The sequence below is a fragment of the Strix uralensis genome, chromosome 21, assembly GCF_047716275.1.
Source record: "Strix uralensis isolate ZFMK-TIS-50842 chromosome 21, bStrUra1, whole genome shotgun sequence".
NCBI classification, from domain to species: Eukaryota; Metazoa; Chordata; class Aves; order Strigiformes; family Strigidae; genus Strix; species Strix uralensis.
Window position 1 is genome coordinate 6638767 of NC_133992.1, and position 24148 is coordinate 6662914.

Sequence of the window (24148 nt, forward strand, 5' to 3'; positions counted from 1 at the left end):
GAAGGAACAAAACCTATGAAGTCTATAAATTTTAGATTCTTTTTCAGTCGATTCCTTTTTGTTGTAAGATTGAAAACCGCTTCCTGTTGTGGTAGAGGGTCGATGTGCTATTACTTGCCATGATGCCTCGTTACTTAATTTTTATGTAGTCCTAATTGATTGTAGTTCTTCAAGGAAAATATTTTTTCCTAGTCTTTAATGCTTTAGGAAAAATATTGTGCCATATTTGTTATACCCCTGTTGGTTACTAGCAGAAAACCTATAAAAACTGTTTTGAAAGTAATCAAAGCTTCAGGTTCTGTAAAGTCAAATACCATGAACAAGAAATGAGAACTCTGGATAATGAAATGCTACTTCTGAGATTTTTCTTGCACGTTCTTTAGGATTTTACAGGGTGCCAAAACACTCTTGCTATTGTACTGATAATACTAAATTTCCTGTGAAACTTAAGGGTTTACTCCTGGCAATGGCTAAAGAGTAAACTAACATGCTGAAAGAATAAACCGTATTTGTTAAGTGTAATCTTAATTTTTTTTTCCTAGCAATGGAAAGGAGTAGGGATTAACACATTTCTCTGCAGCGCTGAAGAAATACTACAGATGGCCATCATGTGCTCTTGACTGTTCACTTAATGTCTAATTTGGCTGAATATATGTAATGGGTGTCCATTTTTACTTGATTTAATTTGTATATGCATATAAAGAGCATTTAAAGGTAGATGTGCACCTTGGATAAGAATGGGAGATTCATTCTTATTAAATACCTGTCTGTATCTCATTAATTCCCCACTGCTGCTTGAGCTTCTCACATCCAGTTAATCCTGCCAAGTGAAATTTGTCACAGGTGGAAGCTGAATTCAGGCTTTGTGGCCTGAATTTCCAGAGTTAGAATATAGAGTTGGCAACAATTTAATAAAGGTGAAGCTACTGTGCTGGGGCTGTACGACTTAAATGACTCAAAGGTTATTTTTATTTTAATTTTGAAGTTTAATTGCTATAAAATGGAATCTTTTGTCTGTAATTTCTAGTGCCAAAGGAAAGCAAATACATCCGTGTGTGTAAATACAGTTAGAAAGGTTTGGGTTTTTTTAAACAGATTATGTGTGCTTACTCATACTTGTCAACATAGTTTTTGTCCCTGTAAACAAGCATTATCTGAATGGATTTCTCAGTCATTTATGCCATTCACTTGAAACTGTAAGCTTCTCTTTGTACCACACTAAAACAGGCGCATAACGATAGTACTTTGTTTATTGGATACTGTTCCTGAATTTTGAAGCCATGCTTTTTTTTTTAAGAGAATGAAATCAATGAAATAATTTCTCTGATGTACCTTCAAGATATCCTTCTGTTTGAAGGAATTAAAGTACATTTAACTGTTATTTGATATTACCATTTCTAAGAGTCTTTTTCAAAAGAATCACTTCTTAGTCCTAAACTCAGCATCGTCTTTTACAGGCGAGGTTGACAGGTATCAGGTGCCCAGTGCGATAAGAGTTGACCGGAGGTCACGAGTGACTCTGGAACAAGATGCTTGCTTCCTCCGCGGAACAGATTTATGCTTAATCTCTTGCCCTCCCTCTCCTGGATTAAAAATGGAAACTCCTAAGACTTTTTCTCTTGATCATCACCTTCTCTGAGGGAATGTGCTCTAGTGGAGGGACTCCTCGAAGCTGTAACCCCCCCCGTGCCCGCTGGAGCAGAGCCGGTGGGACTCCCGTGTCCCCGGCCCAGCTGTGCCCCTTGGGGCCGGCTCCCCGCGGCACCCGGAGGATTTCTGCAGCGCCCGGCGTGGGCTGGCGCAGCGCTCCCTCGGGGAGCTCCTGCCTGCCGCCCCGGGAAGGGCATTCCCTGGCCGGGAAGGACCGTGAAAGGGGAGAGTTGGCCAAGGCGAAAGGCGGAGGGCTCCGGGAAGCGAGGGCATCCTTCCACTGCGCTTTCCTCCCCCCCCTACCCCGCCCCGCTTTTAGCGCTCGCCTAACCGCAGGCAAAACGGCCAGCGGCTTTCCTGGAGCCGTAATTCGCCTACAAACCGGTGCCGCACATGTCCCTTCTCCTCGGGTTTAGCGGAGGACAGCAGCTGCCGGTTCAAGGGCAGGGCCTGCCTTAATCCCCAGCACCCGCTCCGGGAGGCGCCCGAAAGAGACCCCGCGGCTCGGAAACCGCAGCCCGCCCGCCCCGCTCCCCCCCGGGCCGGTCACACGCTCCCCTTCCCGGCGGCGATATTATCTTCCCGTGGGAACAGAGGTTGCCGAGTGGGCAGGAACTGCTGATCCCACGCACCGGCCCCCTCCATCCGCGGGATTTGCAGGGGACAGCTGCCCCGTGCCCGTGGGATGGGCTGAGGCCGAGGCTGGAGGCGGAGGGCGGCAGAGCAGAGCACGCACCCTCCTCACAGCCGGGAGCACCCGCCGGCCATTGCCCAGCCCCATCCCTCCAGGCCGGGCAGCTCCTTCAGCCAGATGTCCTCAGTCAACTCCTCCAGCTTCCCAGGCTGCCTGAACTGCCTCCCCTGGAGGGCACGAGATGTGAAGGAAAGCGGGGGAAGCCCCCATGTGAACCCTGAAGGCGGCGGTGGACAAATCTCCTCCTCCTCCTCCCACCAAACCTCTCCCCAGCTGACCGAGCCAAACACCGCCCTGATCCCCGTCTGCTGGGACAGGTTTTGTCTGTCGAAGGTATGGTAGTGTCCCTGCTCCTCTGAAACTCAATCTACACCTACTAGTTTGACTTTCCCCTTTCCAGTATTTCCACTGAATGAACAGTCTAATTAAAATCATTCCTTAAACACTAAACTGAGCCTGGACCAAGTTACAAATAGCAACAAGTTCCAGAAGAGTTTATCTTAATCTAATGCACTTGCTTTATTAACAACAGGAGTTATGTTCAAAGGTTTTATAGAAGTTTAAGGCTTTATTGATTCAACTCAGTTAAGCTAGATTTAAATTTTACATCTTCTGGTGATTTCCTTTTACTAATTACTCAGTTGCAGATCATTTACAAAAATGCTTATGCTAGAAAAACTGTTCTAATTCAAGGAAAATATTTGTTTATTTCTAAATTTGTATGTGGGAATACTATCACCTCCGGATGCCTTCTGACTCAAAGTTGTGCATTGCTCCAGGACCGAAAAAGCGTATTGGTGCAATCATAAGATTATGTAATACTGCTGAGGAGGGATCTTAAAAGTGGTGGTCTTTACCACCTGAAAGCAATAAGTATCTGTTTCACTCGTTTTAAACACTGGGCCTACGACATTACTGTGTATTGGTTCTGCATGACAGGATGGCAGCACGGCAGTGTGGTGGTTTTTCACTCACGACAGCTGGGGGATTACTGCCAGCCTTGCTGATGCATTCAGGTTATTTTTTCACTCAAATATTCAGCTGAAACCCCAGATCCTACATGTAGAGGAGTGGTTCTGCAGAGAAAAAGTTAGTGAAAAACCAGCACTGGAGGCAGGCATCGCCCCCTTTCCAGGGAAGCATCCCACCTAAAGGGCAGTTGCAGTTTGCTTGTTCCCCTACAAACAAACGCCAGTTACGACTCAATCTGGAGAACTAAAACTGGAAACCACCTGATGGACCCAGCGCAGCAACCTGGCCCCAGCCGCAGGGATTTTTCCTCACAGCGCCCAGTGGAGGTGTCAGGAACCGAGCGGGGCCCGAGTTAAGGAGATCTGTCACTGTGGGTGTCCCCGTGCCGTCCCTGTGGCAAGAACCCAGAGTTTTTGTGCCTACAAAGGCCACTGACCCCCTAAAACCTCTCCTTCCCCCGCAGCCCGACGCGGAGGGCGATGTCCACGCTGGGAAGCGGGAGGTACCTCAGTCTCCTCAGCGTCCGGCCTGTCGCGCCTCTCTCCTTCCCGCCGCCATCCCGGGCGCGCTGCGGCATCTCGCCGCCGGGTCTCGGCTGCGCATTTCCCCTCAGGGCGGGCGAAAGCAGCGGGACGAGCTCCTGACAGGGGCGGGAGCTGCGGCGGGACGAGGACCCCGCGGGGCAGGGCTGGGGCGGGGGGGGGTGTGTGTGGGGAAGGGGGAGGCTCCCCGCTCCCTCAGGGCCGCCCGCCGGCAGCTCTCCCGGGCCCGTACCCCGCGAGAGGGCGCTGGCGGCGGCACGCCGCTTCCCGGGAAGGCTGAAGTTTGAAAAAGTGCCGGTTGTTGGCGGTGCCGCACGGAGCAATGGCGGCGGGGACCCCTCAGGTGAGCGCCGCGCCGAGGGCTCGGAGGGGCGTCAACATGGCGGGCGGGGTGCGCCTCCCCTCAGGCGAGCGGGCTCCCGTCTCCTGGGTGGCCCTCTCCGCCCTTTGGGGGCCCCTTCCGCCTTTTGGGGGGTTCTTCCCATCGTCCCTCTGGGAAACGGCAGCCCCCGGCCCTGGGGAGGGGGTGGCGGTGGGGGAAGCGGCGCTTCCCGCTGTCTTCTCCGCCTCTCGTGGTTGGCCGCGCCCCAGGGAGGTGGGAGAGGCTGGGCGAAGCAGGTGGGATCCCCAAAAAATGTCTCTCCTTGCCTCAGCGAAATGGGGCTCGGGCCAAGTTGGTCCCCAATGAGGAAATCCCCTCTCGGCATCGAGGAGGTGTGGGAGGCGAGGCGACTGCTGGGGCTGGCACACGGGAGCCGGGGGAGGGCAGCCAGCCAGCCTCCGTGCTGGGAAAAACATTCATTTCTGGAATAAACTCCCCGGAGTGGAGGAGATGCCCTGCCCTCTTTCCTTGAGGCGTTTCGAGCCTAATCTGGGAAAGAAGGGATGGAGAGATCGGCACAAAGAGCCCGCGCTGCCGCCCGACCCGCTCTCCCCATCTCGGTGCCTCCTGGACTCGCAGCTTTCCACCCTTACCAGCCCTTGGGCAACTCGGAGTGGGAAAGGGGACTGGCTCCAGACAGGATCGCAATTGCCTTTTTCCAAACCTTTTAGTGGCTTTTTCTCATAAAAAGTGAATGCAGTCAGTGTGAGTCTGTCCGACGCAGGCCTCAGCCCTACAGCACAAAGCTGCTCTGAAAGATGTGATTTAAAATGTCCTGGTGAACACGTGTGTCTGCACGGAGGATGGCTTCCTCATCACTAGCTCATTAAATCAAATTGTAAATAAGTTTTTATGTTAGTGGCCAAACTGTAAGGGCCAGGTCTGCTCTGGGCTTTGTGCAGGTGAAGCTCATTGCCAGGCTGGGCGTAACAACAGAGGGGATGGGATGGGATGGGATCTCCCTGAGCTGCAATCCAAGGGACTCAGTGCAACTTTGATACCGCTGAAATTTTTGCTCTTTAGGAAGCAGTCTAGACGGTTCGGTATGACACGAGTCTAGCGGAAGCCCTGGGTGACTTCTGGCAGGCTCACTACAAGTACCAAAAGCAAGCTAATTTAAGCTAGTTTGCGTATTTCTCTGCAAACTGTAAACGTGCTTCAGGATTCCGTTGGAGACATACCCTGAAGGACTGACCTTCCCTGGGAACCCAAGAACAACTGCAGCACAGGCTGTGGCAGTATCCTGACACCCCACCGAAATTCCTGAGTCAGAATGCAAAATGGATCAACCCAAATGCAAATTCCACTTTCCTACCCTCCTCTATAATAGAGTATTTTATCTTCCTGGTGCAGCGTCAATGTTATGGCACCCTCTGGTCCATAGAGGGGAAGAAGGATCCAGTAAAACATACCATGCTTACATTCTAAATATATTTAGAAAATTAGCATGGTGCATTAACTGGTATTTAGACTAGCTCTTGGCAGAGGGTGATGTGGAGGAAAATTGACCCAAGAGCTGCCCAGACTGTACCTGTTCTCGGAATCAATAGCCAGGTCTCTGTATTCAGTACCCTGTGTTGGCATTACTCTTGCACCACTACTCGTTCCATTGCTCTGAGCAGATCCAGGGTGTGGATTGCTTATACCCATTTGCATAGTTTGGATAGAAAATAAATAAGAATGCTTTTTCTAAATATTTAAATGAGAATTGCGACCAGTGAACTCCTTTTGGTCACTTGCTACAGTCTGGATAAAGAGTTTTCTGATTTTCCAACTCACAGCTGGTAAAGGTTGCCTGTGACTCAGGAACTCCATGATTCAAGTTCTTCCTCACAAAACTTTGGATGTTTTTCAAAGTTCTGGCTTAGTTCCTGGCTTTACTAATTGGGCGAGAACTTCCTGGACTCAGGATGTTAATCTGAACCTTTTTGTTTTGTTACCAATCTGAACAACTCCTATTTTGGATATTGTGTATCTGTTGCAGACCTAACTTGGTTGTAGGCCAACTTTAAAACAGATTTTTTTTCTTAAATCTTCTTTAATGATTTTGCTATTAGACTGAAATTGTAGCAAAATCTGAGTGAGGATGTTTGGTTGGGTCTTTGAGCTGCATAACAAAATATACTAATATGATTAAATAATTGTTTCTGTGTGAGTGGCATAGGTTTTGGATGCACAGCACACTCTTAAAGTGCAATAATGTACACAAGTAACAAAAACCCAGTGTGGTTTATTGTTGGAAATGTGGTCAGCCGATTAAAGAGTGTGAAAGCAAGTTGGGATACCCGAGTTCTGTCTTTAGTCACTGCTGTGCTGTGTGACATTAGGTCGGTTAGTGTAGTGAAGCTTGACTGTGTGATGGTTTCTTTTGCATTTAAGCAGGGAGTACGATGAGTCATTAATGTTAGGTTATTAATATATATGCTCTGAATGCCTTAAAGCCACTCCTCGTGTTGAAGAGAAAAGCATAACCTCTTGCTCAGATCTGTTTGTTACGGTGTTAGGTAACATCCTCATGGATAAAGCTCTCGCAGCTCTTGCCTGAGTTCAGTGCTTATTCGGTCACTGAGATCTACCTGTGCTGCTACTGCCTATACTGTGTATGTCCAGAGTCTGTAAGCAGAGCATCTCTGTCCAGAGCTGTTGATGAGGCATATATCACTAGAACAATCAGTATTGAAAATGATGTAAAACAAAGCCCAGAACAAGCTTGAATGCTACTAATGCAACTCAGAATAATCAATGCTTTAAATCGGCCTTGCTAAGCCTGTAAATCTCAAGAACAGAGATTGAGACAACAGTCTGGTTCCCTTTTCAGATACAGCAGAAAGTTAAGCTTACTCTTTTGCTTGCTCATTTGTGAAAAAGCTGTAGGGTTTACATTTTTCTTCTTCAGGGTTAACAACTGAGAACTAATGCATGCTCGTGACATTCCTAAAAAGCTTTAACAGGTTAGAGTTGTGTCTTTGAACAGTCAGCATCAACATACTCAGATAAAAATCTGTATCTACTAAATCATACTAGTAAAAGTTAATGTTTGTTGATCAGAACAAGGGCAAAGATTGTCTGGGCTTTGAAACTTGGAGAATAAAGCTGTGTATAGACATTAAATAACAAGGAGATGAGTAAGATGAAGATTTTTCTCTGTTAGGGTTTAAAACCATATTAAGGCATGTTAAGATCAGAGTTGTGTTCTGTCCTCTGCAATTTAAATATAGGTCTGGTCTTCTTGAAAATTTGGTGAAAAGGTTGGTTTCAGAATTTATGTGAACCAGTTTCTAAATGAAATGAAGGAGTGGAATCTTATGAGGGTATCGCTATATTATAAAAATGGTAGAACTGTGTAATCTCTGAAATCCTCTGGCCCAACACTGCTTGGTTGCAGGGCAGCTGTCACTTGCAGCTGGGCAATGGTGTGAACTTAATGGATCCAAACTTCCAGCAAAAACTGGAGGGTGAGAAGGAACTACTTCGCCGCGCTATACAGAAAGAACTAAAGATTAAAGAGGGAGCAGAAAACCTGCGCAAAGCGACAACAGACAGGAAGAATCTTGTTCATATAGAGCATGTTCTGAAATCTTCCAACCGAAAACTGGAGCAACTGCACTGGGAACTTCAGGAGCTTAATGCAAGGATTGTAATAACAGACAAAGAGGAGAGTAAGACAGGTAGGTGTTGGGTCATGATTGACAGGAAAATTATGTTATAGTGCTTCAATATTTATATATATTGAAATATTTTTCTGTTGAGAGCTCACAAGTAGCAGGAGTTTCTTCTGTTGGTATTTAGCTGATGAAATGATCTGCGGAGTAAAAAGTTGAGAATGGGGCAGTAAAGGTGAGAGGAGGCAACATGAGGGATCAGCGTAGGCAGAAGACCAGCTGAGAGTGCTGGGCATGGGCAGTATTCAGGAGCAGGTTGTAGGTGGAACTGAAGAGATTTGAAGAGTTTTGGGGCAGTTGAACATCCAAGTATCTTACAGCATGAATGAGTATAAAATTGGAAGAGTGCTTTTTAGGATGGGTTCACTGATAAACTAAGAAATATTTATAGATATGAGCTTGAGCTTCATTTGAAACAGTGTTTTGCAGTCAGTTTTGTAGATGAGACCTTTTTGTACCTTATTTTATAGCCTAACCTTCTTTTGTAGAGTCACTCATCTATAACCCAGTGAAATGACACAAGAAAAGATGACTAATGGTATTGATTGTATTGTTTGTGCAGATGGATCTGTATCTCCAGATCCTTGTCTCTGGGATAGAAACCCAGACCCCATGGCAAGGAAGGTGGAAGCTCTGAAAAAGCAGCTGCATGTTGAAATGAAAGTGAAACAAGGAGCTGAGAACATGATCCAAATGTATTCAACATCCAAGGTAAGCAGGAAGAAGCAACCATTTGGGAATGTGGATTCCTGGGTCAAAATTTGTGTTTAAAGTCCATACACAAAAACTCTCTCTGATAATTGGTGTGTGAAAGAAATTAATTTGCGAAGCTTGCTTGACTGAGTCCTAGCTCTGCTTTTTGGTTCTCAGCATAGTGACAGCGTGCCGTGTTACCGCACAGGACAGCCAATACTGCGATTGTGCATTGGACTTACTGCAACGTGTGACAGATTTCAAGAATTTAGCAGGAATCAAAAATGAATTGGATGGTGCATGTTTCATTTGTCAAGAACTTAATCCAATCTGTAATTACTGGATGTTAGGAAAAGGCTTTTCTCAAAGTGTACTTTATTCCACTTCGGCTTGTGATGTGGTTGCCTGTGCCTGTTTCTGAAGCCTCTGGTGGTGATCACTGTGAGAGGGGAGTTATTAGACTGGACAGACGGGCGTAGTCTGGCAGTTTTGATCCTTTTGGCAATTCTTACGTGGCAGATGCTGATTGTGCTTCTGCTCTTGAATGTTGCTCAGTGGTATTAATGATAGAGTTGGGAATCATGTTGTTTTAACTTAGCCATGTAAATCCTTCTGTAGTCTCAGTGGAAAGTGCTAGGTACCTAGAGAGTGGCTTGTGTTATCATTCTTGAATAGATGAATGTCCCTTTGGAAAGACCTACTTCTCCCTACCAGCTACAGGCTCTATGTTGCTACGTCAGAGTAGATGCTTAGCTGGCTGAATGCTAACACAGAGCTGGTAATGCATCTAACCTCAGTGCTCACGGTGACTCTAGTCCAGATTTGAGCCAGAGAAAAGTATCTCATAGGAAGTGGCATGGTAGAAGTGATATCTCTAGAAAAACTGTTCCAAGCCTGGGAAGCTACATTCAGTCACTGATTTGAGGAAAAAAAAGTTAAAAAAACATTAGTATGGTACACTGAGTTGATGTGATGTTTTGATATTAGTAGGTTGTTTAGGATAGAGCACAACATGTGGTGTCTCTTTTAAGTGAGAAAAATTTTCAGAGTTTTACTGGTTTCATATTCATCTCACTTTTTGAGTTTGGCATAATCGTATTTAAAAGTCAAAGGATAATTTAAAAAAAAATCCAGGCTTATTATGAAGCTTAATTCAGTAAGACCAGCAGTGTAGAGGGTAGTGATATTTTTATTTGGTCAAAACCTCTGCTCATGAAAACACTGTAAGCACAGTCAGCCAGTGAACCACAAGTCTCAGTGACTGCAAGGTTTGGTATTAACTGGACATGTCCTTGACCTGTCCTTTCCCTCTACAGATGGAGATAGTGATCTCCAAGTCTTTGATCCTCAGCGGTATCTCCTTTACATAACTGCTTGTGTATCCTGTTTCAGAATCATTTATGACCCTTCTTGCAGGTACCACCTCATCCTCATATGTGAACACATCATTGTAATCCATTTTTAATGAGCATGTTCTCTCTCTATGCTTTCTTTTCGGCAGGAGAGGAAGCTGCTGGCTACAGCTCAGCAGATGCTTCAGGACAGCAAGACAAAGATTGAAATAATCCGCATGCACATTGTAAAAGTATCTCAGTCAGCAGGAGGGATGGAAGATACAGTGGATCCAGCAGGTAAGGTGGTTTAAGTAACTGATACAGCCCAGAACAGATGCGGCCAAAGCCCTAAGATCCACAATACTCAGTCAATTTTCATCCTTGCCATATTTTGTCTCCCAAATGGCCAGTGAGGATGGGGACCACCATCAGTGCTTTGGAGCTGCGTATTGAGGAGCTGAGACATCACCTGCGCATTGAAGCTGCTGTAGCTGAGGGGGCAAAAAATGTGCTGAAGATCCTAGGAGGCAGTCGGGTACAGGATCGCAAGTTTTTGGCTGAGGTAAGCACTTAAGCCTTGAGAGGGTGGTTTCATGCCTCAATGCTAGTGATTTAGCATGAAAGAGCAGAGTTAACCAAGAGTTATTAATTTGGAAAGTTCCTTTGTCTCTGTGAGGACAGACTGATTGGGATCACTTTCACTTCTAGGGATAATGTTCCTTGCTTTGGTGAAATTTCTCAGGAGCATCAGCAGTGACACTGATGGGGTGGTCAGGATCTATGGGAAAATATTTCATCTTGTTCCTTTATTAGTAAGATGTTATCTGGTCTTTTTTTGAAGCTTGCTCTAGTAGTTCATAAAGGATTCATAGTGCTTGGGCTGAGGCTGTACGTTTAAAATCTCTGCCTCCTTTCTGTTCTACTTCATGTTGCTAGGCTCAGAGTCGTTTGCAAGAGTCCTCTCAGAAGATTGACCTGTTGCGCTTGTCCTTGGAACATCAGCTTAGTGAGCTTTCTCCTGATCACCCAAAAAGAGCGCTCATCAAGCAGGAACTAGTAAATACTTCTTCCCTGGGAGCTCAACACAGCAACATCCAACCCACTTCGGTTATCAAACCTACAGCCCTTACAGGTACATAAATCCTGCATGTTGTGAGGAGGACAGAGGGAAAAACGAGTTGCTTTTCTTCTCACTGTTGTAATGCCTCTTGTTATATGGACACTTGATTTTCTAGGAACTGGGCTTATGTCTTCTAGGCCAGCCAGAGCTTTCTGATCATATGGATTTGCAGTCTTATTAATCTGGGGTAAATGTGAGCTATTAACCAAGCAATCATGCATCTGAGAAATTCTTGGATCCCTGTGAGGACAGGCTGACTGGAATCACTTTATCTTTTACATAATAATATTCTTTACTCTCCTAAAATTCCTCAGGAACGTTGGAAGTGAGACTGATGGGCTGTCAGGATCTATTGGAGAATGTTCCAGGACGTTCTCGAATGACTAGTTCTTCTCCCATCTGTGCCAGCCCAAGTGATTTGAGATCCCTTTCCCGAACACGAGTTGGCTTGGGTATCCATGGCCGCAGCGTGGCAGGAAAGTACCTGCGGAATGAAGAGCTGTGTAGTGAGTATGGGGTTCCCTGTTGAATTGTGAGCAGAGTATGGGAGCGTGGGGGCTTCTCATCATGGTACTAGGTTAGCCTGGTAAGAGTGTAATTGTAAGAAACCTGGTGTCTGCAAAACTTAAGAGGGAGAATGAATTGCATTATACTTGGTCCTCCTAGTACTCTCCTGGAAACAACATTTGATTGTTATATTCACATTCAGCATGAGCAGTTTTCTTTGGTAAAATATTAGAATCCATGTTTTCTCCTTTGACTAGATGAGGTCCTTGCTGTGCTCAAAGTGGACAATAAAGTGGTTGGCCAAACAAACTGGGGACCAGTTAATAACCAGGCATGGGACCAGAGCTTTGTCATTGAGCTGGACCGGGTGAGTCTGCCCCAGATTCCCTGTGTTGTGTTTTTCCATTTCACCTTACCTGATTTGCTCGTTCAGCTGCCATTCCACTTCATTCAACTTGGTGTTGCTGCTGTCCCCATGTCCTTTTATGTGCCAGTTATCTCAGCCTTCCCCTGAAGGCAGTGCATCTCTGGCAGATATTCAGCCTGAACAGCATCTGTTGTCCTTCTCTCCTCATCTGAGCAGTTGTATTTCATCTTACCAGCTAAGTGGCTCTCACAGGGATTTCTGAAATGGGGAACCAAGACAGCCATCTCCAAGAGGGTCTGTAGCTAAGAAGATCTGAAAACATCAGAGAAAGCAGGGAGCAGAAGGATTAAAGAAGTTTCTTATGCATACTGTTTAGTTCACTGTTTTTTTACAACAGCATGTGTGTGGCATTTCCAGAGCATGGGCTAGTATGTAACTCTTATGCTTTTTTTTCTTTCCCCTCCCCCACCACTCACCCATCCCCCCAGTCTCGTGAGCTAGAAATTGCAATTTATTGGAGAGACTGGAGAGAACTATGTGCAGTGAAGTTTTTACGTTTGGATGATTTCCTTGATAACGAACGTCACGGGATGTGCCTCTCACTGGAACCCCAAGGAATGCTTTTTGCAGAGGTATAAGTGTAAGCTTTGTTTCTTTTTCAGAGAACTCTCTGTTTAGGGTGCCTGCCCTGAAAGCAGTTGTTCAACCCAGGATACCAGGAGTGGAAGGAGCAATAATCTAGAAGGGTAGAATGACACCTGAAATCCTTCTGCATCAATATCACATATAAGAATAAGGAACAACATGATATAATAGATGTATACATGCCATAGCCCAGAGTGACTCTTCAGCTGCTCCTCTGTAATTATATGTGTGTGTGCTGTGAAATCCGTTGGTTTTTATTTGCTTTCATTATGAGTCATCGGTGACACTTTAATTAAACATATGGCTTAATGGTCAGAATTGAATCACAGAGACTGTAGAATCAGAGATCCAAATCCCCTCTGGGTGTGCTTATTTTATCATCTTTCTGAGGCTAATAATAGTTTGAAGTGCTATCAATGAAGAGATCATCCAGATAATCCTTTAAAAGCCACAGTACTTTCTCCTTTGTGTTGTGATGAAAGTTGCTGTGGTTATTTTTCCAGAAGTAGGATCTTGACCTCATGTTCCAAAACTTGCCTCTTCTCCCTGCCTTCTTGTTTTTTTGTGGTTTTGTTTTGTGGGGGTTGTTTTTGGTTGGCTGTTTTTTTACTTCTGTGCCACGGACTATTACTTTTTTTACCCTATAAATGGCTGTGTTCATTATGCATGGATTTACAAATTAGATTAATTTTGTTTGGGGTATGAATTGGTCTTAATGCTGGGGGTTTTCTGCACTTCAGGTAGCAGAAAATTCCAACATCTAAAACCACAGTTGAAGTAACAGATGTTTAGAGGGTGAAGCTAGAATAATGCAGTCTGGAGGCTATGGGAGTGACTCCTAACTTACCAAATAGATATGAATGGAAAAATTGATGAGAGAGCAGGCATGTGTGAAAGTTTGTGTTCACAGTGTAAATGAAGAATCCTAACAAATTCCCTTTGCTTCTCTGACAGGTGATGTTCTGTAACCCTGTCATTGAGAGAAAGCCAAAACTGCAGCGGCAGAAACGCATTTTCCCCAAACAGAAAGGTGAGCTGCTAGAGAACTGACTGCTTACTCTGTAGGGTGTGTACGTGAGGGCAGGGGTTTGCACCAGCAGGCTGGCATGCAATCCTATCTCCTTAAATTTGTGAGACGTTAAAATGCTTGCTAATTACTGTTTGTAAGTAGGGGGCTTTGTTAGAATGTGAAGGTTTGTTCAGTCACAAAAAGTGCAGGCAGCCTGGCTGCAGCATGGGGTGTAACGTGATACTGTTACGGTGTTTCTATTCACGATTAACACTGTTAGGAAGATATAATTACTAGTTATTTAACAGACTTCTTAGCAAGATCCAGGACTCAGACTGTACTAATTTAACCAGCAATGCTCTTACTGGTGAACTGATATTGAAAGGTTTTCTGGAAAACTGTGAACTACAGAAAACTGTAGCATGAACAGGCTACTGATTGGCTGTCAGGTCTTTAGAGCTGACATCCCAGATTAATAGTTGAGGGACTGGAATAACTTGCATACTTTCTTTTTTGTCTATAAATTCTTTCTTGTGAAGATGAATAAGGTAATACTTTACATACTGAGAACTCCTGGCAGTGGGGATAAATGAGATTTTATATTTATATTCTTCAAGAAGTAGTAAAAATACTGAAAACATCCCAAATGTTTTACTCTTTTTAAGACATTTTCAGCAACTTTCTGTTAACAGGCTGCATGATTAAAATGCAGTGTTGAAATAAATGAAAACACGACTTAAAATCAATTTTTAATGCTTTATGCAATTTCTACTTGAGGATTGTTATCATATTATATGGAACTGAATTTAGGTGAAATAGTAGATCTGTTTCATCATCATCATTATTGAAGTTTCTTTTCTGAAAAGAAGCCCATTCTCCCTAGGGTGGGCTACCTTTCTGAGTAACCCACGGGTGTGTGTGTGAAAACAATAATTTAACAGTATGTGAGATTGTAATTTGTGCATTGTAATCTCGCTGGTATTTTGACTCTGACTCCTCCAGGGAAGGAATTTCTCCGAGCTCCTCAAATGAACATAAATGTTGCTGCTTGGGGTCGCCTGATGATGAGTTTCCTCCCTCCATGTAGTTCCATGAGCACTCTCAGTCCCCCACTTCATGATCCCATTCACACAGACTTCTCTCCAGTTCCCCCACAAAGTCACATTGATTCAATGTCCAAACTGAGCAGGTGAGTCATGTTCTGAGTGTTGCTGGATGACGCTCTGGAACGGGGGTAGGATAGATCTTAAAAACCTGTTGCACCTTACTGAGGTGGAGGAAGATACTGATGAGAAAAATGCATCTGTGGAACTTAATTGAGGATTTTAAGAAAAGCCAATGCTGCCTGAAACGACATGGTCTTAGTGGAGTGTTGAATACGCCGTGGCTGATTTATTGGTAGCAGTTGGACCGATTTGCAGAATTGCTGTCCTAACCAGCAGCAGTGTTCCAGAGCCAGGGGAACTTCAGCAGATTGTTCTTCCTCTGCAGTAAGATCTGTGGGCATTAAAGTGGTGATAAGTAAACACTGAAACAAAAAAAAACCCAAACCAAAAGCAGATTTTTCAGAAGTTATATACACAAAAAGATGTACTGTTTCTGCACTGTAAAAGAAAGAAAATTGCACTCATTATATGTCTTCACCAGTATAGTAACTGAACTCTATGCAAGGTCACAATGTGATTGTTGTGGTAAAAATGCGCTCTTCTTTCGAGAGGTTGAATGTACCACAACCACTAGCATAATGTAGCACTCGGAAGGTACATAGCTAAGCTTTTACATATGCTGTAGAAGAAAATTACTCCCAAAATAATATTTTTAAATTGTTGGAATTAATTAGTCATTCTGTAAAAAGAGCCTATTCTTACTGATAAACAAGACCTAGAAAAGAAAAAAATAAAAATTGAGTCAACAACTAGTCTAGTGAAAGGTGTCCCTGCCCATGGCAGGGGGTTAGAACTAGATGATCTTTAAGGTCCCTTCCAACCCAAACCATTCTGTGATTCTATGATTCTACTGTGTTGCTATTAAAATCCAGTCTTCCTTTAATTCTTGATCATAGTGACTGATTTCTACACACCTACATTTCATTAATTTTATAACATCAGAGAGCTAGTGTTGGAATGTGAGTGTAACCATCACCAACTTAATAGCTCATTTTCTTTTAATTCATTTAGGAGAGCACATGTCTTGTTGATACTTCACAGGTGTGAATCAGGGAGTCCTGTTGTCCAGTGTATTGGACTGAATTAAACTTTGCATATATAATGTTCTGCCCTAAGGTGATCTCCTTCAATTTTGTCTTACAAATGCAGTGACTTTCCTGTGGCTAAACTTACATTTGCTGATGAAGCACCACCCAAGCCTCCACGCATTTTTCTGATGGCCAACTCCAAAGAATCAACTCCGTCTCCTGCAGATTCTCCGGTAATTGTCTGGGCTAATAGGGAGGCTTTTCTTTTTTGATTGGTATTCTTTCAAGGCCTGGTTCTTCTTATTTGTTTACTACTGGAGAAATTAACTGTACTTTAGGCAGGGACCTCCTCATTAGCTGGCTGATCTCCAGGGATTCAAAATCCAGTGAGCTATTTTGGCATAGAGTCTTCACAAAAGTGCTGCACCTTGTTTTTTTGTTTGTTTTGTTATTTTTTCCTCTTTTCCCCCCCTTTTTCCCCACTTTTCCTTCTTTTTTTAAATTAAGTTGCTTTTCTTGAAGAAGCAAAATGGGAGGTAGGTCAGCATTGGGAGTTCAGGGCAAGAGTACAGAACAGGTGACTGCACAGAGAAAGCAGGGAAGGAGGGTCAACAGGCTTTTAGGACCAGATGAAGTTCTTTGTCGTTAAAAAAAACAGGCAAAACCAAGAAGAGCTCTACTTTTCTGACAGGAAGGAGCAGGAAAATTGTTTTGAGTAGTACAATGGTTAATGACCTGTGTTCTACCACATCTTACCCTTTCTCATTTGGCTTTGGTGATAGAGGAAACTGCATTCTTTGGTCATTGTGACTCTTTTTGGCACATGAGATGCCTTTTTTCTAGAAAGGAAACATTTTATCCTAGACTTTTAAAAGTATTTATTTTAAAGGGTTTAACCCTATCAAAAAATATTGTACACGGGAATAGTTTTGTGTGACCATGGACAATCTGCTTTCATGCTGCTTCCCTCCAATCAAAGCCAATCACCACTGCAAGAACTTGTCTGTTGTTATGTTGGATCATGACAGAGGAAAAAATTTGGATATTGGTGTTCAGGTCTGACTTGGTAATTCCAGAAGACAACACACTGTAATTTTCTTTCTGTTCCTAGTGTCTGAAGAGGCTGCATGTTGAGGAGAAGTCTTGCAGCTCTGCTATAACAGAATTTCCAATCCTGGCATCTCCAAGGTAACTGTGGACAGCGTGGGCTGTCTTGGGTCACAGATTAAAGAGGCACTGGGCCGAAATTTTTGAGCATGCAGTATAAAATTCTGCTCAAGGTATGCTTTGGTTTCTCAGCAGCAGACACTTAGTGCTGAGTGTAGACAATACCAGGAAAAGTCTGCTCTGAACTTACTTGTCCAAATGTCTGCTGCACCTTATCTGCTTATTAACCCCAATACTTAGCCTATTGATAGACTGTACACTATGATGTAATAGATGACTTTAGTAGAAGGTAAAGTCACTTAACTGTCTTCAAGTGCTTCCTTGTGTTTGAAGTTTTATGGTGTAGCATATTTAGATGTGTCTGTATTCTAAGTAATACATTTTAGAAACACTTTCGGCATCCCTCACACTCCTCTGTTTCTATTGATATGCAAGATACACTGTCTTTCATTAGGTAGGGAGGCATAAAACAGTTAAGTTGTTTATAATCTGACAGTTATATATACATAATTTGTATGTAATAAGGATACATAGCAGTAAATATATCAAAAACAGGACAAGTAAAAAAAAAATTACTATTGTAGAACAAATACTGACCGAAAAAGCACAAAGAGCAAAATCTAAGCTGATCTTGCAGTTCAGATCATAGAATTATATTTATAATTTCATCATCGCTTTTGAGGGGTCCCATCTTCAAAACCATGTAGTCACGATACAGTCAGGCACCTACCTATCTTCTCTCTGAGAAGGCTGAGGAGGGAGTTGAATCCTTCATGGGTAGATACTTAGCCCTTCATTTCACTTACTGGAGGAGTATGGAGTGTCTGCTGCCTTTTAAAGATGATCCTGGACTAAAGCGTTTAGGGAGTGGGTTGGTTTGTGGTTTTTTTTTTTTTTTTTAATTCTTTCCAAGCAATTCTGCAGCCTGAGTTTCCTTGGTAACACATTGTGGCTGAAATAACATTCTATAGCATCTCTTTATTCAGCTACTTTTTTTTCAGCAACATCTTATGTCTGTTGTCTCACTGTGCTTCATTTCCAATTCCTGTTCGAGAACTTCTTTTTATGTCCTTGTCCTACTAGCACTTGATATACATGTTCATGTCTGATTAACACAATTGCTGTTGAACCTGCTGAAAGGAGTGTAGGCGAAATTGAATTTTCCTACCCCAAGGATGGGGGTGGAGGGGAACTAATCCTGTTATGGGAAGTGACTGAGAGAGTAAGCCTTGGAGAGTCAGAATTGTTGCTCCTGTTGCCAGTACAGATGGCAGTCAGACTGCTGCCACTGGGAACAGTTTCCTCATCTTATGGTTATCTGCTCCTTTCTTCAGTGGCAGAACAGCATCAGCAAGTCTAAATTTTCAGGATTTCAGTTTAGGTGAGGAGTGGTTGACACAACTGTTTGCTTTCCCTTTTGCTATACAGAGCTGCTTCTCCTAACACAAATACACACTCCTTTGTTATCTGTATATACATCTTTTGGGTATTGTCTCAGCAATTCTTCTCTGTTTGTCTGCAGGAAAAGGACAGTTCAGCTTGAGGACTTTCACTGCATTGCTATGTTGGGACGTGGCCACTTTGGGAAGGTAGTATAGAGGTGTACACTTTGTGGGGGAGGGCAGTGGGACTGTGGTTGTGAAGATGGGCCTCTGCCTCCGAGTCTGAATACAGAAAAGATTGGAGTACAGAAAAGATTTGTTGCGATGCAGATATACAAAACAAATCCAGCCCAACCACACAAGCAGCTGATAACTGTTGTTAACAGTCAAAACTCTTGAAGATTTGTGGCTTCAAAAAAACTGTCCTGGGAGTGCTAAGTCATTTCATAAAGCACAGCATTACCATTCCTTTTGTTATCATGGTGGTGACTAGTGGAATAGCTCCATTCCCAAAAGCTGTGTGCATAGTTGCTTGCTGTGAGAGCTCTGAGGTGTTTGTAAAGCTCTGGGCCAGCTGTGATACTACTGTTTGTGAAAAGAATATAACTTACACTGACATCCTTCTGGACTGCTGCGGCACAAAGAGCAGAAAAAAATGTCGTCCATTTTTGGAGTTACTTGAGCTTGGTTTTGAGAATGGCTGTCTGGAGTGCATGGAAATAGTTTGTGTCAATGGGAGTCAAAGTAATCCAAACAGATTTGTTTGAAGTACAGCTTTTCTTTTGTCTTTCAGGTACTGCTGGCCCAATATAAGGCAACCGGGAAGCTGTATGCTATCAAAGCCTTGAAGAAAAAAGATATTATTAGGAGAGATGAAATTGATAGGTGAGCTTTGTTTAGAGATGGTACTATTGTCAGAGGCTACATTAACACACCTGCAATCAAATGCTAGTAGGTGTGATGTGTACTGGTCACAGTACTGTTAAGGTTAAATGTGACCTTAAGGCTCAGGTAACTAAAGCCAGGAATAAGGAAACTTGTAACAGTGCTGCTTTCTAGCTTCTGGTGAAATAACCTGAAGAACACCCTAAAACTCAAGGTTTGGAAATATGTAAGATAAATATTGTATTAACCCTCACTTTTTATTTCTCCAACTTAAGATGTAAAGATTTTCTTCTTCATCCTGTCTTCTCAAAACAGGCTTTTCTGCCAAGTTTTAACATTGACGTTTTCGTTCTTTGAATCCTGGCAGCTTGAACTGTGAGAAGCGAATATTTGAAGTGGTCAATTCTTCTGATCATCCATTCCTTGTGAACATGTTTGCCTGTTTCCAGACACCTCATCATGCTTGTTTTGTGATGGAATATACTCCGGGTGGTGATCTTATGATGCGCATACATGAAGATGTCTTTCCGGAGTATATGGCACAGTGAGTTAGAATTAGTCTAGTTTCCAGGCACTATAAATTTTTTACCTTTAGTCTATAATATATATTTCCTGATAACTATTTCTTTCTTTTAGGTTTTATACAGCCTGCGTAGTTTTGGGGCTCCAGTTCTTGCATGAGAAGAAAATTGTTTATAGGTAATGCAGCAAAGAATCAAGTATAAGATAGTTCAGCAACTTGGAAGTTTATTTTTCCTGTAGCTATAAGTCTGGAGCTCACTATCTGGCTGGGGTTTCTAATCTTTCTGTCTTTATTTTCCCTGTTGCCTGTTGCTATCAGCATGTTCATCGTGCTTACAGTAAAGAAAGTCATCTAGAAGCTATTCATCTGATATGTTGCAGGTGATTAATCCTCTGTGACATGTCAATACATTCTGGGGGGCACCTGTAAGTCACTGCTTTCTTTTTTACTGTAACGTCAAGTAATTTGTCATGCTGTTGTGGGATGCTCTTTTCCAGATGAATAAGCTCCACTTGGCTCCAAGCTGCTTTGTGATCCTTTCATTAAGAGGAAAATATCAATAAATTAAGGGGAATCTTCCAAATAATACATTATTTAAACCCAGTGTAGGCTTTACTCAATTTAGATTTTATTCTCTAGCTTCTGCCTCTTGCAAAAAAAAGATGTTGGATGGCAATCCTCAGACTTCACCCACCATTTTCTTTCCTCTCCATTGCCTGCAGGGACCTGAAATTGGATAATCTCCTTTTAGATGCTGAAGGATTTGTGAAGATTGCAGATTTTGGATTGTGTAAGGAAGGTGAGTGATTTTTGATAAAGCTGAAATTGAACCATCAGAACGAGTTTAGGATCTGGGTTTTAGTAATGTGTTCACAAATACAGATCCTGAGGTGGTTGTGTGTAACTTGTATTCATCCCAATCTTAAAAATAAAACAAAACCCACCAAAACCAAAGCAAAACAAAACTCCAACAAACCAAACAACAAAAAACCTCACCTGTCTGGCCATGGTGAACTTGGAAAGAGTACTTTGTCCCTTAATCTTCAGGAAACTTATGAAGGAGTTTACAATGTGCTTGTTTGTTCAAAGGAAACAGAATATAGGATACTACAAAATTGAGTAAATGAGCAATGGAATCTGCAGGAAGTTTCCTTGCTTTTGCTGTTTATTTAAGCATTGTCTGTATATTTCTTATTTGGAGTTGTTAGGAGCCTCAGGTTTCATACTTCCTTGTTGGCATTTACAAGCATTGATGAGAACCCTTGCCCTGTTAACAACATTAGATTATCAAATGATAAACTCTGGCTTTCAGAAGGTGAGGCTGCATGTAATCCATTTACTAACCTGTGCTGGATTTTACAAAATTGTTCTTCTCCTACAGGAATAGGCTTTGGAGACCGCACAAACACCTTCTGTGGCACCCCTGAATTTCTGGCTCCGGAAGTCCTGACAGACATCTCGTACACTCGGGCAGTAGACTGGTGGGGATTGGGGGTGCTCATTTACGAGATGCTTGTTGGTGAGGTAAGGCCACCTCTCTCTAAGAGGATCTCGCTAAGCAGTCTTGGGGAGAGTAGTACCTGACCACCTGAGATAAAATTTTGCTGAATGTAGCCAACTATTTAGTAGTACTTAAATTACATTTTTCTCATTCATAGTGCTTGCCAAACGCTAGTTAATCCATACAACTCCCTGCTATTCTCATCCCTATTTAATAGTGAGGAATGGGTGCTATGTGGATTAAATAATAAAATGTCACAATTGCAGTCACCATTCCCTGGAGATGATGAGGAAGAAGTCTTTGACAGTATTGTCAATGATGAAGTCCGGTATCCAAGATTCCTTTCATCTGAGGCACTTTCTATAATCCGTAAGGTAATGGGCTTGATGGGTCTCTGGGAGTATGAGGAATTTGCATTTACTGTGTAAGTAGATCCAGAGGGACCCTATTAGGACTGGGTAGCGTTTGTGTGTGTAATCTGGAGCTGCCTACACAGACCGAGGAAACGTTTAAAATTTACACATTTTTCCTTTCCTTCTCTTTACATAAATGCTATTCTTCTGTCTAAGGATGACTAAGCAGGCTCCTTACTGAGGTCTGTTGCTGCTAAGTCTGAAATGGAGACATGTTGATTCAAGGGCAGGAATATCAGAAACATTCAGTGGAGATGGTTTGATTCGGTTTTTGAATGTGACGCAGTAGTCACAGGTGCACGGTTAAGATGAGGTGCTTCGTGCAGTTTATAGCGGATATCTCACTGATGTTGGCAAGTTGTTTGCAAGGAACTAGGTCTGAGCAGATTATGACCTTGCTGCAAAGTGAGAATGAGAAGATACTGAGGGGTCAGTCCATCTCCATTCTTTTGTTTTTCTCCCTACAACATTATTTCTGTCCATCCTTGTTCCTGTTGTTTAATTTGGAACTGATATTTCCTGCAGCTTCTTCAGAAATGTCCAGAACGTAGACTGGGAGCAGGGGAAAAAGATGCAGAAGAGATTAAAATCCAGGCCTTTTTTAAGGTAGGAACTCACTTTATCCCTCCCCCTCATCTCTTGTGTTTGAGCTGAGAGTGATTTGCTTTCTGTTGGTGTTGAGGCATATTTCCATTAGTTGTCAGTGAGATCTCAGTGGTAGCTTCTGTTGCACCTCATTGCTCTATTCAGAAATACGTGTTTCAACTCCTGTTTGAAATGACATCCCCCAAGTGTGTTTTCTGGGGTCCGTGAGCTTCCAGAGCCAGTTTGTTATTTCTGATTGTGCTACTTCTACATACAAATATACCTACCTTTGGAGCCATCAACAAACACCCCTTTTTAAATCAAACTGCAGCAGTCAAAAATGCTGTCTAGTGATGACAGTGATTGCCAGTCAGGCTATTTGATGGCACCTGCATTTGCAGGGTATACATGAATCCTAAGAGAAATTGAGGTTAAAGACACATTTGTTTCAGGTCAAGGGTATATGTCTGTTCCAGGCAAAGGTGTTACCATTCCTCCTTGTCATTATCCATCTGCCAGAAGTTATTAGCCTTATAGCCCCTGGCTGGCTTTGCACTGGAATAAGAAAAGAACTTGGATGTCAGCAGAAATTGCTGGGAAGTCCACAGATCCACCCAGCCACAGCTGTGCTTTAGTTGTCCCTCCTAAATGCAGTTTGAGCTGTAGCTCTGTTTATTAGTGTTCTGAAGAACAGCCTTTAGGCTCTATGGAATCTCTCTACTACTTGGCTTGCACCAACTGTGCTGTTTGTTTTGGATCTTTTTTTCAATTCTTTTTTTTTTTTTTTTTAAATTAGTAGAAATAAGACATGTTGCAAATGTTTTGGAAGGAAGGCTGCAATCCTCACTCTCACTTTCACATTTCATAAAGAATCTTAATGTCAATCTGTCCTGTTCACTTCCTTCTCTTACAGGAGATTGATTGGGATGCCTTGTTTGCCAGGACTCTGAAGCCCCCTTTTGTGCCCACTTTGAGAGATCCGACAGACATTAGCAACTTTGATGAAGAGTTTACATCACAGAAGCCAATCCTTACTCCTCCAGAGGAGGTTGCTCTCCTAACCCGTAAGGAGCAGACTGTTTTCAAGGACTTTGACTTTGTCTCCAGACACCTTTTAGATGTTTGATTCCTGTGCTGTAAGAAACATGAACAGATTGTTACCACCTTGAGAGTGTAGAGAGGACTTGGCATGGGCAATGGAAAAGTCAACAGGATTCGTAGAAGTGGTAGTGCTGATGGCCCCAGGATGAGAGTGCCCTGCAACCTGAGTTAACTACTGTGGTTTTTTCAGCCTTATTTGTTGGAGGGATACTGGATGTCAATTATCTTTAAGGAGTAATTACTGTTTGACTGGATGTATCTTCTGCTGCCATTGAATATAGAAGGTAATTTGGAATTTAAACTGGACTTAATTTAATGAAATCAAATCATGTCTGCAACCCAGGTTACTCTTTGCAAAAAGCCTAAGTAAGCAGCATGGCTTTTTGAAGTTGCATAGTAGTAGGGGGAATAGCCACTTGTCATCTATTTTTCTAGAAAAGATACTTAGCATTCCCTCTCTGTAATGATTTTATGCCCATTCCTACTCATAACTGTGTGTATGCCAGAGAAGGAATGGATTTTAACACAACCAGGACAATGATGTTTGGGTTTGATAATGATCCAAGTGATCTGTCTTAAGGAGTCTCTTTCTACTCTGAGGATGCTAAATTGTAGCTATTATTTTTAATGATATAAAAAAGCCACAGCTTTGCACATGCTATTTTTTTTAAAAAAAATAAAGATACCTTTCCTTATAATGAAATTTGAGCTTTTCATCTCCTTTGTGTTAACCGAATGTTTCAGATCAGGACTAACCATATTCTGCTCAAAAGACAGGGTTTTATTTTTCTCTGTAAATGTCAATAGTAATATTTTCTTC

The 24148-nt window shown here is 42.9% G+C and overlaps 1 protein-coding gene and 1 long non-coding RNA gene across 4 annotated transcripts; one reads left to right on the forward strand and one right to left on the reverse strand.

Annotated features, from left to right (window-relative positions):
* Nucleotides 1-2892: 2892 nt before the first annotated feature.
* Nucleotides 2893-3904, reverse strand: LOC141953131 (uncharacterized). The gene is made up of 2 exons (XR_012631858.1): nucleotides 3823-3904; nucleotides 2893-3707 (listed from the first exon to the last, which is right to left on the reverse strand). It is a non-coding gene; the product is annotated as an uncharacterized LOC141953131 (long non-coding RNA).
* Nucleotides 3905-4064: 160 nt separating this feature from the next.
* On the forward strand, nucleotides 4065-24031 carry PKN3 (protein kinase N3). Of its 3 annotated transcripts, none has more exons than XM_074891458.1 (22): nucleotides 4065-4201; nucleotides 7626-7908; nucleotides 8465-8613; nucleotides 10097-10226; nucleotides 10340-10491; nucleotides 10866-11061; nucleotides 11364-11555; nucleotides 11814-11923; nucleotides 12412-12555; nucleotides 13523-13598; nucleotides 14580-14766; nucleotides 15893-16004; nucleotides 16883-16959; nucleotides 18461-18527; nucleotides 19114-19205; nucleotides 19573-19749; nucleotides 19842-19904; nucleotides 20451-20527; nucleotides 21110-21252; nucleotides 21496-21603; nucleotides 22168-22248; nucleotides 23141-24031. In XM_074891458.1, the coding sequence occupies exons 1-22, from the start codon at nucleotides 4181-4183 to the stop codon at nucleotides 23351-23353; spliced, it is 2850 nt and encodes a 949-aa protein (XP_074747559.1). In that variant the 5' UTR covers nucleotides 4065-4180; the 3' UTR covers nucleotides 23354-24031. The 3 variants fall into 3 exon arrangements, with proteins under 3 accessions (XP_074747559.1, XP_074747561.1, XP_074747560.1); XM_074891459.1 differs by having other exon boundaries at nucleotides 4191-4201; nucleotides 7631-7908; XM_074891460.1 differs by lacking the exon at nucleotides 21496-21603.
* Nucleotides 24032-24148: the final 117 nt, after the last annotated feature.